This window comes from Lipotes vexillifer, unplaced genomic scaffold (assembly GCF_000442215.2).
Source record: "Lipotes vexillifer unplaced genomic scaffold, Lipotes_vexillifer_v1.1 scaffold914, whole genome shotgun sequence".
Lineage (NCBI taxonomy): Eukaryota > Metazoa > Chordata > Mammalia > Artiodactyla > Lipotidae > Lipotes > Lipotes vexillifer.
Genome location: NW_006780388.1, coordinates 1,160,370 through 1,172,431, shown reverse-complemented (window position 1 = coordinate 1,172,431; position 12,062 = coordinate 1,160,370). Strand labels below are relative to the sequence as shown.

The 12,062-nt window shown below is 43.8% G+C and overlaps 1 protein-coding gene across 2 annotated transcripts in view; it reads right to left on the bottom strand.

Annotated features, from left to right (window-relative positions):
• Positions 1 to 12,062, bottom strand: part of CREBBP (CREB binding lysine acetyltransferase) — a 137,221-nt gene that overhangs the window by 29,726 nt on the left and 95,433 nt on the right. For both annotated transcript variants that reach the window (XM_007453481.1, XM_007453482.1), the window contains 6 exons: positions 11,333 to 11,521; positions 9,500 to 9,916; positions 7,470 to 7,649; positions 6,276 to 6,465; positions 1,667 to 1,785; positions 588 to 827 (listed from right to left, as the gene is read on the bottom strand). In XM_007453481.1, the coding sequence (XP_007453543.1) occupies positions 588 to 827; positions 1,667 to 1,785; positions 6,276 to 6,465; positions 7,470 to 7,649; positions 9,500 to 9,916; positions 11,333 to 11,521 (1,335 nt within the window). The remainder of the gene's footprint in view (positions 1 to 587; positions 828 to 1,666; positions 1,786 to 6,275; positions 6,466 to 7,469; positions 7,650 to 9,499; positions 9,917 to 11,332; positions 11,522 to 12,062) is intronic.

Genomic DNA, 12,062 nt, shown 5'->3' with positions numbered 1-12,062 from the left:
TTTTTTAATGGCTGCCTTGGGTTTGTCGTTGTTGTGTGAGGGCTTTTTCTCCGGTTGCGGCGAGCGGGGCCTACTCTTCATTGAGGTGCGCTGGCTTCTCATTGCGGTGGCCTCTCTTGTTATGGAGCATGGACTCTAGGCGTGCAGGCTTCAGTAGTTGTGGCACACGGGCCCAGTAGTTGTGGTTCACGGCCTCTAGAGCACAGGCTCAGTAGTTGTGGTGCACGGGCATAATTGTTCTGCGGCATGTGGGATCTTCCCAGACCAGGGCTCGAACCCGTGTTCCCTGGACTGACAGGCGGACTCTTAACCGCTGCGCCACCAGGGAAGTCCCTAGTGTCTGAGAGACATTTGTTACAGATAGATGAATGGACACTGGGGCAGCCAGGAATGCTTAATCCAAGGCCTTCCCCCATAAGCACCTCTAGCTTCAGACAATCAACTGTTTTACAAGAGACCAGAATCCATCTGGGTCCTTTTCAGTACACAGGTGTGGCCAAAATACTGAGTTTATCATATCATCATAATACCCTTTTTGGCTGGATTAAGAAGGGTAGTTCATTTTCCAGAAAATGTTTCAACTGTACCTTGCGTCCACAGCAATATCCAAGGGATTGCATAACAGGGTCAATTTCTTGCTCAAAGACCTCTGCGAGCTTACTGCAGAACTTATAGACCCGGGATGTCTTCCGATTGTAGAGCCAGGCATTGTTGAACATGAGCCAGACGTCATCCACATACTGCCAGGGTTCCTGGTACTGCCCTGTATCCAGCTTCCGCTTGATGGTGGAAAGGTCCATGGGATTCTTCACTATGTCAAAATAATCCTGAAAGACAAAATGGTCTCAGTCTAGCATATCCCCCCAAATTCCAAATGCCCATCTTATTTGGCAGCTTTATCTTAAAATAAAATTGAAGAAAATACCAGTATAACTTCCATTTCTAATAGTGAAAAATGGGACTTGAAAAGAAAACAACTTCTGATCTTCCTCTGATTTTATTATCTAAAATTATAATTAATATTTTCAAGTGTGATCAAATTATTTCAAAAGCAAAGTTAAAGAAAAAATAATATTAAAAACTTATTTAATAAAACATGTCTTATAATGTCAGATTTTAAAAATAAAATTTTGATCCACCGAATTAAAATGGTGAACATATTTATCAGACAATATGTTTTTCTAGACACTCATTCTTGGTCCTAGCAACCAAAATGAAATTCCAAGACAAACACAAAAACAAAAGCAAAAATAGTAATACTGCTAAACAGAATCTGTTGGGTCACCATGGCCTTTGCAAGAGCACCCAGGGTTTCAAAGTGAGAGGCCCATGTGTTTTATAAGTGATGTTCACCAATTATTTAAATCCATTCCTGAATACAAAGTCTTACCCAAATATAAAGCAAGGCTACAGAGGCTGTGCGCCCCAGGGTGTGCTCCCCCCATCTCACTGCACCCCTTCCATGGACCCTGGGGCTTAACGGAACAGGGGGGAAATACACATTTCAGTCAGTAAGACAAAGGTGTATTATTGTTTTGACAGAAAATATTTTTTTACATTAGGGAAAAAAATCTTATTTTACCCAATTTTAAGAGATAAAATGAGTATCATGGATACTCATGAATTACAGTGGTAAAGTTATAATGTTTTTATGATATCAACTTACTGGAATTCCTAGGAGCTGGGGATCTACAGGCTGCCGAAAAGGTAGGGACTCTGGATCCTGTCGATACAGCGCTTCTAGGGTTGGCATCAGAGCCTGGCGCAACTCCTCCGGCTTAAAGACTGCAGTTAAAAAGCACAGGAAACGATGCTATTGACAAGGCACCCAGACTCTTCCTCCGTCACTTTTCAAATGGAAGCCTGGCTACTTCTGAGAAGGCCCGAATCATTTCCCTCCCAGCCGTGAAGCTTCCAGGAGTCCATGGACATTCTAAAGCTACGATTCAGGTATTCTGAAAACACAGTCACACTAGAGTTTTTAAAAACTGCATCCACATCACGAGGCAAAAATACCACACTGAGAAGTTTGCTTGTTCAACAAAAAGATTTCTAGTGCCAAAACTTGGCTGGAACAGAAAAAAACGAAGCTAACTTTCTAATCTGCCTCATTGATCAAATGGGTGGGTACAGCCATTTTCACAGGAAGGGGCTTTTCCTCGCCTGAGGAAAACGTTTGTGCCCTTGGCTGAAGTAAACTCAAACCACCTGAGAGGAATGGTTTTGTATTACAACCTCACAAATAAATGTATACAGTAAGAGAGCCACAAAAATAAGTAGCTCTCTTATTTTCCCCAGAAGTTCTGTACTGTGTACTGCCCCCTTGCACATGTACTAGTGCCCATGTCTCCAACCTCTTGGCCCACCCATTTCCTACGATGCCTTCTGTTGTCACCAATGTAAGAACAAGCACTGGCTGCCAAATACATTCAGGACAGTCACTCATACAAACCCCTCGTGAGTTCTAAGGACATGGGAAACATGCCTGTGAAGGTGACACTGAGTGTCACACACCCCCTCGCTCACATATGCTCCTGCCCACAGAAAAATTAGCAGAGGCAAACACTGCAAAGATGTTCTGATGACTTAGGTTCTAAGTGATGTGAAGTTTCCACTTTGTGGTTTTTTGAATTTTGAAAAAATTTTCTACAACAGATACATAACAAATTGTAATTTATAAATCAGACTAAAATACCATAAAAACCTGAAGTTCCCACTGGGAAGTGGTATGCATTGAGTATATCGAGAGATGAAAACACTGGCTGAGAAGTTTCCAGAAACTTTATTGACATCAGAGCCAGGGAATACCCACGTATCCTGACTGACCTCCTAAGGAAATGGCCTCCTGCGCTCCAGGACACATGGCGGTCAGCAAGCATGGGAGACACCCAGTGTAGACACTCCCATGCAGGTGCAAAGGCCTGGTCTAGGGAGCAGATGTGCCCTGTGGAGCCTTGTGAAACACAAACAAATCCTGCCTTCAGCTAACCCCTTTCCTTCCAGTCTGTTTTTACAGAGATGAAGCAGCGTTTGGTTTTCTTTGAATAACTCTTTATAAGAAGACAATTCGTTAATCAATAGCTTTTTTATTCTTCTAGACCAGGGGTCGCAAACCACGACCCACAGGCCAAATCTGGCCAGCTGCCTGCCTTTGTATGGGCCTGGGAGCTAACAATGGTTTTTAAGGTTTTTAATGGTTAGAGAAAAAAAGAATGCTATTTTATGATACGTGAATTACACAAAATCACTTTTCAGTCTGACAAAATAAAGCTTTATTAGAACACAACCGTCCTTGTTGTGCAGGTGTCCATGGCTGCTTTCGCATCACAAGGCAGGGCTCAGCAGCTGCAACAGAAACCTTATGACACACAAAGCCTAAAAGATGCACTACCTGGTGGCCCTAGACAGTCTTCTGATGCTCTGCTCCAGACCATCTTGTCTCCCAGTGCTGATCAAAACTAACATGGCCTTACATGTATCTCACTTTGGATGACCATTCATTCATTCACTAAACATTTAATACCTATGCCAAGGAGAAGTCATTTTCAAATTCCTGTCTTTAACAACCACACTATGTAGTAAGACTCGAAATAAGTGGAAGTAGCAGTCAGAAGCTGTATTTGAAACAAGTTCTCTGCCACTGATTAGTATGGTGTGCTATGAGCAAGTCACTCCACTTCTCTGGCTCAAAACCTTCTCAGGACAATCAGGTGGGGACCACATCAGCAGTCCCCAAACCATGGCCGATGGAGACCTTAGGGATCCTCATGCAGTCTAATATGGTAGCCACCAGCCATACGTGGCTACTTGAATCAAAATGAATTAATATTACATAAAATTAAAAATTCACTTCCTCAGGCACAACTTGTCACATGCCAAGTACTTAGGAGCCACATGTGGCTGGTGACTGCCATAACAAGAGAGTGCAGATATACAACATTTCCATCTAGCACTGCTCTAGGCCTTTTCTAGGGGTCTGTGAAATCCATTTCCATAATATAAAACAATTTTCATGATAACACTAAGTTGTCATTTGCCTTTTGCACTGTGTGCTGACATTCACACAGACGGGGCAAAAACAACAGTGAATAAAATCACTAGCACTGCAGCATGATCAGGCCGCAGCTCCAAACTCGACTTCATGGTCGCCCCGTTCTTTGCTGCTGCTGTGCATACACAGGAAAAAATGTCATCTGCACTTACAAGTGTCCTTGATGAACGAGTCAAAATTCTTACTTTTATTAAATCTCGGCCCTTGGCTACACGTCCTTTATTCTGTATGACAAATTGGGAAGCTGTCATAAAGCACTTCTGCTGCATGCAGTGGTTGTCTTGAGAGAAAGCACTTGTGTGAGTGTTGAGTTGAAAGCTGAAGTAATTGCTTTTCTTCATGAAACACACAAAACTAGAAAGAATGGCTGATAGACAAGCTACAGTTACTCAGATCTGGGTATGTGACAGACATTTGCTCAAAAATGAACGAAGTAGGCCAGTTATAGTTACTTCCAGGACAACTGACGCTATTTGTTACCAATGATAAAATTTTGACTTGCATCAAAAATTAGAATTTTGAAAAACCTGTATCATGACACATGAGCTTGACAGCTTGTCAAAGTTTACATGACTTTCTGAAGAGACTCATAGTGATATTAATAAATGTGATTTTAAAAAATATCACATAATGAAGCATGTCAACATTTGGAAGATGAGCATAACTCAGTGAGCCAAAGTCCCAGATGACCAAAGGATAGTGTTACAAAAAAAATCATGCAATGGCAAAAGATCCATTCAAAGTACAAGACAGGGCTTCCCTGGTGGCGCAGTGGTTGGGAGTCTGCCTGCCGATGCAGGGGACACGGTTTCGTGCCCCGGTCCGGGAGGATCCCGCATGCCGCGGAGCGCCTGGGCCCATGAGCCATGGCTGCTGAGCCTGAGCGTCCGGAGCCTGTGCTCCGCAACGGGAGAGGCCACAGCAGTGAGAGGCCAGCGTACCGCAAAACAAACAAACAAACAAACAAAGTACAAGACGGACAATGGATTCTAATGCCACAGAGTATGAGAAATTCAGGGCTATGGATTCAGATTTCCCACTGCCTTTAAGAAACTTCTACTTGTTGAGTTTTGGTGTAGTATCAAAAAAGAATATTCACAATGACCTGAAAAGGCTACTAAAATACTCTTCTCTTTATTAACTACTCATCTGACTGGGTCTGGATTCTCTTCATGTACTTCAACCAAACAACAGAATACAACAGCAAAGGCAGAGGCAGATATGAGAATCCAGCTGTGTTCACTTAACTCTCCGAGTAACAAAATTGTAAAACACAATGTCATCACTCCAACTATTTCTGTTTTGGAAGTTATTTTTCATTAAAATGTGTCATTTATGGGTGCCATGTAACAGATTTATTTTTAAATAAGTATTAAAAAAGACATCTAATAGAGTAAATAGTGATAGATGATCCATACAAACAAAAACTTCTCTGGGATCCTCGACTTTTAGGAGTATAAAGAGGTCTGAGACCAAAAACTTAAGGCCTGCTGTCCTCTATGATCTCCAGGGTCTCTTCCAGCAGCAAAACTATACAGTATCAGCCTTTCTAACACTTTTCTGCCGACTTTCCTAACTGGATCACCTGCAGCCCTGAACTACCTGAGCCCCGTCTCACATTCCTAACGGTCACCTGACAATTTGCTGACACCCTTACCTCCATACTTTGGACACATCTCAAATAGATTCTATACAACTTCCACCATGAGCCTGGCTCATCCTGCTTATTTCAGAACCCAAAGTATCTTCACTTACCTGCCGCCCTCCCTCTTCCTGCTGCACTAGTCAGTGGGTTCTACTCTCCCACCCCCTGACTTTGGGCACTTAGTTTCCTATCTGTATCAGCAGAAACCTACAAACTTCAGTGCATAGGGTTGCCATAGTGATAATTTCCCTAACATCAAGCTTCCGGTCATCTTCCTGCTGGAGTCCATCAGTGGTTGTCCACGGCATGCCGAGTAAAGCCAGCACCACCCCAGACAGGCGGCTCATGGGCTGCCCCTCAGAGCCCTGGTCGCTTCTCGTTCCTACCACAGACCCCTGTGGGCTCACACCCTGGAGTTCAGCTCACTGTCACCATTTCTAAAACTTGCAGAATGGCAGGCAAGAAGGATAAAAGAAGAGATGGAATTCTTTTTCTGCTTTAGCTTTTAATCCACAGAATGCAATCCCAACACAATGGAAAAGCGGCATCATCCGGTAAGTTTACGAGAACATGACCTACTTTTTTTGCGAGGCTGAGAAGGAGAAGTGGACTGTGAGGCTGTCCCGTTGGTGCTACTCTCTTCTTCCTCTTTAGCTTCGACTTTCACTTCAGGTTTCTTTTCATCCACTTCCATTGGTTCCGACTTCTGCTCTGTTGTATCTGTTTCTTCTTTAACTTGAGAAGATCCTTGTAAGTCCTCCTCCATCATCTTGAGAAAAACAAAATTACAGACAATGATATATGAATATGAAAGACCTTTATTCTAACTCAGTCTTATTGGAAGGCTCTTAAAAATCTCTATGGGCTTGTTAAAACCTTTCCCAAGTCAGAGCTGCATTGATCATTCCTTTTCTCTCCCACAAGAAGGGGTGGAGTGCCTGTTGAGTCACTTCAGTACAGCACCAGTGCATTACAGTCCTAAAAATTTTTACATGCTAGAGTGCTTAAAAAACTTGTATACACATTGTATACACCATTAACTGCTCAATAGTTTTACATATATTTCTAGTTTGGAACAAGAAGTGCCTCGAAAATTGTGGGAAGGATCAGAAATTCAACTGCTCAGAGGGCCAGGCAGGCGAAGCTAATGACAGCAGCAGGAGCTGTGGTGTGAGGCCGCGGGGAGCAGTGGACACTCTGGCAAACTAGAGAGCTCACGACCCATCTAAGAGCCACAGCTGGTGCTCCCACGTAGACTGCTGCCCTACAGGAACGGAAGCACAGTGCTGGCAGAGCTTCTCATTTTTCAAGAAAAGCCAGAAATCTGTAGTTTTATTTGTAATTTCCTATTTTAAAAATAATTGTGTGGGCCAAACAAAACACATTTAGTGTTTTGGATTCAGCCCACTGTCTGTCAGTTTCCAACTTCTGCTACAGGTTAATCAGTAAAAGAACACACCTCTTGTGCAGTCTAACTCTGCAGAATTATAAATGAATGAAGGATGGCAATGAAAAAGTTAATGGATGATTTAAACATTTAAAATACAAGCCAGTGCTCTTCACTTCTGGCAAAATAAAATAAACCCGTATCTCATATCTAAAAATAAATAACCAATCTGTTTTTAATCTCTTTCCAACTTGAACCACAATCGAACAGGATACTGAAATGGAAAGCAGGGACATCCACGGTGGACGCCTTGTGCCTCCCCCGAGGACACCTCAGTGATGCCTCTGTGCGCAGTACATCTATTTACTCCCAGGAATGGCACCTACCGCAGCCCCAGGCTCTGCCTTGGGTTCACTGGCATCGGGCTCGGTGTCCTCAGTCTTGACCTCAGCCTTCATTTCCAGCATTGGTACATCGGGTCCTGGCTGCTGGGAGTTGGTTTCAGCGCTGGCCACTGAGGATGGAGTGGGGACCCTGTTATCAATGCTGGCTGCTGCCTGGGAAAGCTGTGGAGAAACCAAAATCATTTATCTCTGTAAACAATATAAATGATCTTAAACCCTGATGCTCACTCAACACACAGTTTCGCGTTAATCTTTCTCAATACTAATCTAATAGGCACCCCTATTTGAGAGAACTGAAGAATAAGCGTTAAAATAGGAGTTCCAGAGAAATCAAAATCAGGCAGAAACACAACTGACTTCTTGCCAACAATGCAGAGATGGAAGAGCAGAGCTTTCTACCTTCTGATAGAAAATTATTTTCTGGGAATTTTCTACCTAAGTCACAGAACCTATTTTAAATTTAATTCCTTCCAATGACATTAATGGTGGTAAATGCTGAATAATAAATATATAAGTACATATGCTGTAGAAAGGGGAATAAAGTATCTATATGGAATAAGAATGTATAACTAGCCTGTTAATTATTTAATTATAGGAACAGTGGTGGAGGAGTAAACAAACATTAAGAGAAGGAATCCCAGGGCTTCTCTGGTGGCGCAGTGGTTGGGAGTCCGCCTGCCAATGCAGGCGACACGGGTTCGTGCCCTGGTCCGGGAAGATCCCACATGCTGCGGAGTGGCTGGGCCCATGAGCCATGGCCGCTGAGCCTGCGCGTCCAGAGCCTGTGCTCCGCAACGGGAGAGGCCACAACGGTGAGAGGCCCACGTAGAGCAAAAAAAAAAAAAAAAAAAAGAATCCCAGAACGAATTCTAAATTTTCATAGATTTACCCAATGGAGTTTTAAGTAAACAAACAAAAGAAAACATAAAATTACAAAGGGATCTTACTTAGAGATAAGAAATATAAAGTAAGGATCAATAAGCACACTCCCTTTGGAGAAATAAAAACAGTAATGTCATCTTGGGGTTTATGTTGGGGTTAATTTTGACATTGTATAAATAAATATCCTCAGTCCCCACAAATAAAAGATAATATATTTTAGGGGGAAGAAGGTTTTTAAGTTAGACTGATAAGAAAACAGACACTAAGATTCTGGTGAGAACTGGGAGAAGAATGTGGAGGTAAGCAGAAGCAGCCTCAGGCCCCTGTGTCAGTGGGGACAGCCCAGTCCAGGAGAGCACCGGACCGGGTGCTGCCAGCAGAGCATGGGACATGGGACAAAGGACGTGGTGTGACCCTGCCACCTTCACCTCCCAGGAAGAATGGGTAAATCTAAGCCACAGAAGTGTTAACCTGAGCATGCCATTTTGTCATGAAAAATAAAGGGCTTCCAGCTGGAAAACAAGGCTGATAGGCAAGGTCAAAGTACATACAACTAGGAACTTGACTTGTTTACCAAATCCTCATCACTACTAAAACTCAGAAGACGTCAATCTAGGACAGATAATGGGGCACGTACTGCTCCTATGGACAGACAGCTTAAAAATTTTACGGAGGGGCTTTCCCTGGTGGCGCAGTGATTGACAGTCTGCCTGCCGATGCAGGGGACACAGGTTCGTGCCCTGGTCTGGGAAGATCCCACATGCCGCGGAGCTGCTGGGCCCGTGAGCCATGGACGCTGAGACTGTGCGTCTGAAGCCTGTGCTCCACAACGGGAGAGGCCACAACAGTGAGAGGCCCGCGTACCGCAAAAAAAAAAAAAAAAAAAAAAAATTCTACGGAGGACCCATGTATGGGTTCTTTTAGTTGTTGATTTCTACAAACTGATTTAATTGGGGAAGATAATCATAAGTCATGTCCTGCCTAACAGCCTTTGGAGCCAATGCTGGAAACAAAACAGATACTTTTTGCAACTATACCAAGACTTGCAGTGACTTCATGACAGATTTTTTTTTATGGGCAAGTTCTCATCTAAGAGTCTTGGCCAGAAGAGGACAGGCCGAGGGGCTCACCGGTGTGCCAGGAGGCTGGGTGTGCACAGGTGTCGGCTGCTGCTGTGACGACTGAGGGGTGGCCACGGATGGAGGCTGGACTGGGGTCTGAGGCTGTGGGGTCACCTGGGCCTGGGCTGCCGCCTGGACTGTAGGGGTGCTCTGGGTTTGGCTGGCACTGGGCACTGAGCCGGGAGTCGGGGTGGGAGTCTGCCCAGAAGACGACACAGGAGTTGATGGCTGGGTGGGAGCTGCTGGCTGGGGAGGAGTCATCCCAGGTGCCGCCGAATGCTGAAGAGACGGCATGCCTGCGGCCGTGGAAGCAGGAGGTGGAGTCTGGTGTAACGGTGACTGTGTCACTGGTGGGCAAGGCAGCTGGCTGGCCTGGGGCCCAAGCATGTTCAGAGGGTTAGGAAGAGCAGCACCAGGCACCTGTCCCTAACAGATGGAACAGAGTATGTTAAAATTATTTCCCCCATTTGAAAATGTGGCAATAGACTTCAAAGACTTAAATGTATGAAAATCTAATCATGGTTTCTTGATGAGGTCTGCTGACTGCACGGGAAGGTTCCATTTGTAAAAAGTCATCGATCTGCACACTTACAGTAATATGCACTTGTTTCTCATGCTTTGATTTACGTAAGTGTGGAAATCTCTGGCTTAAACAAACACATATACACTCCACTTACTAGCTTCGTGCTCCATAATATCCACCCACAGCTCAGACCACTGGAAAAGGTATTTGTCTTTTTTAAAAAAATGAGTTATGGAAACACTGAAACGTTTCAGTATAGTGGTTCTCAACCAGGGACATGTTTCAGAATTATCTGCGGACCAATTAAAAATTTATTCTGAATCACTGGCCTAGAGCAGGGATCTGCAAACTATCTAGAGTCCATGGCCAAATCCAGCTAGCTACTGGTTTCTGTCAAAGTTTTACTGGCAGGCAGCTTCGCCCATTCACTCATATGTGAATGCGCATGTCTACCGTTGCCTTTGTGCCACAACAGTGGAGCAGAGCAGTTCAAACAAAGAGTCCATGGCCCACCAAGCTGAAAATATTTACAGGACAAACCTGATAGCCCCTGTCTGGAGCAACGAAATTTATGGAAATTAAGAATTAATTAATAAGTATTTAGTGAGTGAATCTAATGTAGTCACTGCCTTTTATTCAATGTTACTTCATGTTAAAAAATTAAATAATGAATTTTATCTTTTGGGGGAAGACTTGGCCTGTTTTAAAAACACATGTACATTTGTATACAGCAGCAATCTGGTGTACTCTAGCAATTAACAAAAGGGGGGAAAAGGCAGTAAAATGAATGGAAAATAGTTCTCACCAGCATTAGACTGAATAATTAAAAACACATTCAATAAGAAGAGAACTACTCAAATGATCCAGTTAGTCGGACTTCACCTGGGCAGTTCAGACAGACAGACAACAAGATACAAAGACCAAATCATTAAGAGTGAACTCATGGGACCTTTCCTCACTCCCTCTTTAAAATCCAGTGTCTCTCAGGATCACACGTTAAACTCAGAATTTACAAACAATGCACAAACAAAAACCAAGAAAATGACAACTAAAAACCCCAAAACCAAAACAAAAGCACACAAACCAAAAAACCATAATCCATTCCACTTTTGTATGAAGTTCACCCCAAGATGGTATGACTAATTCCAAACAAGGTAAAAATAACGGAACAGAACGGGGAAAAAAAAAATCAAAGAGATGCTAGCACATGAAATGTTTTGTCTAGAATTCTAATTTCTGTGAACTAGAACATGCTGAGGTCAGTGGGAAGCTGGGGCTACATCACTGTAGGTGGCTCACAGCCCCAACATGAACAGTACCTGTGGCACACTGGCCTGGGCCGCTGGCTGCCCCATGCCCACGCTGTTCACGTTCAGCGCCCCGCTGGAGGACGGGAACTGGTTCTGTGGCAGGAACTGGTTCTGGGCAGGCGCCTGGGCCATCATGTTGTTGGCATGTGTACCCATCATGTTCGGAGGCTGAGGCATTCGGGAAGGAGAAATGGCCATCTAAAAGACAATAAGCGTTACTGAGAGTTCAGAGGGCTTCAAGGGCCTGAGTCTTCAAGGTAAACTAGAAGAGACAGAAATCTTCAAATCCTCCTCCCTTGCAGGAAGGGACCCACCACTCACTAAGACCTTCTGGCTCCCAGGGACTCTGCATGCTTTTCAGGCAAGGTCTCTAATGAGCCAGCGTCACACTGTCCTCTGAACAGAAACCAACAGTATGCTATAGTTTAAAGTTCAAAATATGCCTTTTATGAGTTCTCTGAAGCGTTTAGAAGGCAGCCGCAGGAGAGGAAGTTCTGACAGTCAACAGACACTGACAAGTCCCTCTCAGCCACATATCTGAGGCTGCCAACCCCATCTTCCAACAAAGTGACAGGTGCCTATGATTTGTCAATTCAATAAAAATAAATAAGGTCAAATAATTCTTGTAGTAATAAGGACAGAGAGAGAAAGAGAGAGAAAGAGAAATATGAAGGAAATAAAGCATAAGCCGAATCCAAAGGAACAAGTACCACAGGATTTCCAGACGATCTACAAGTTT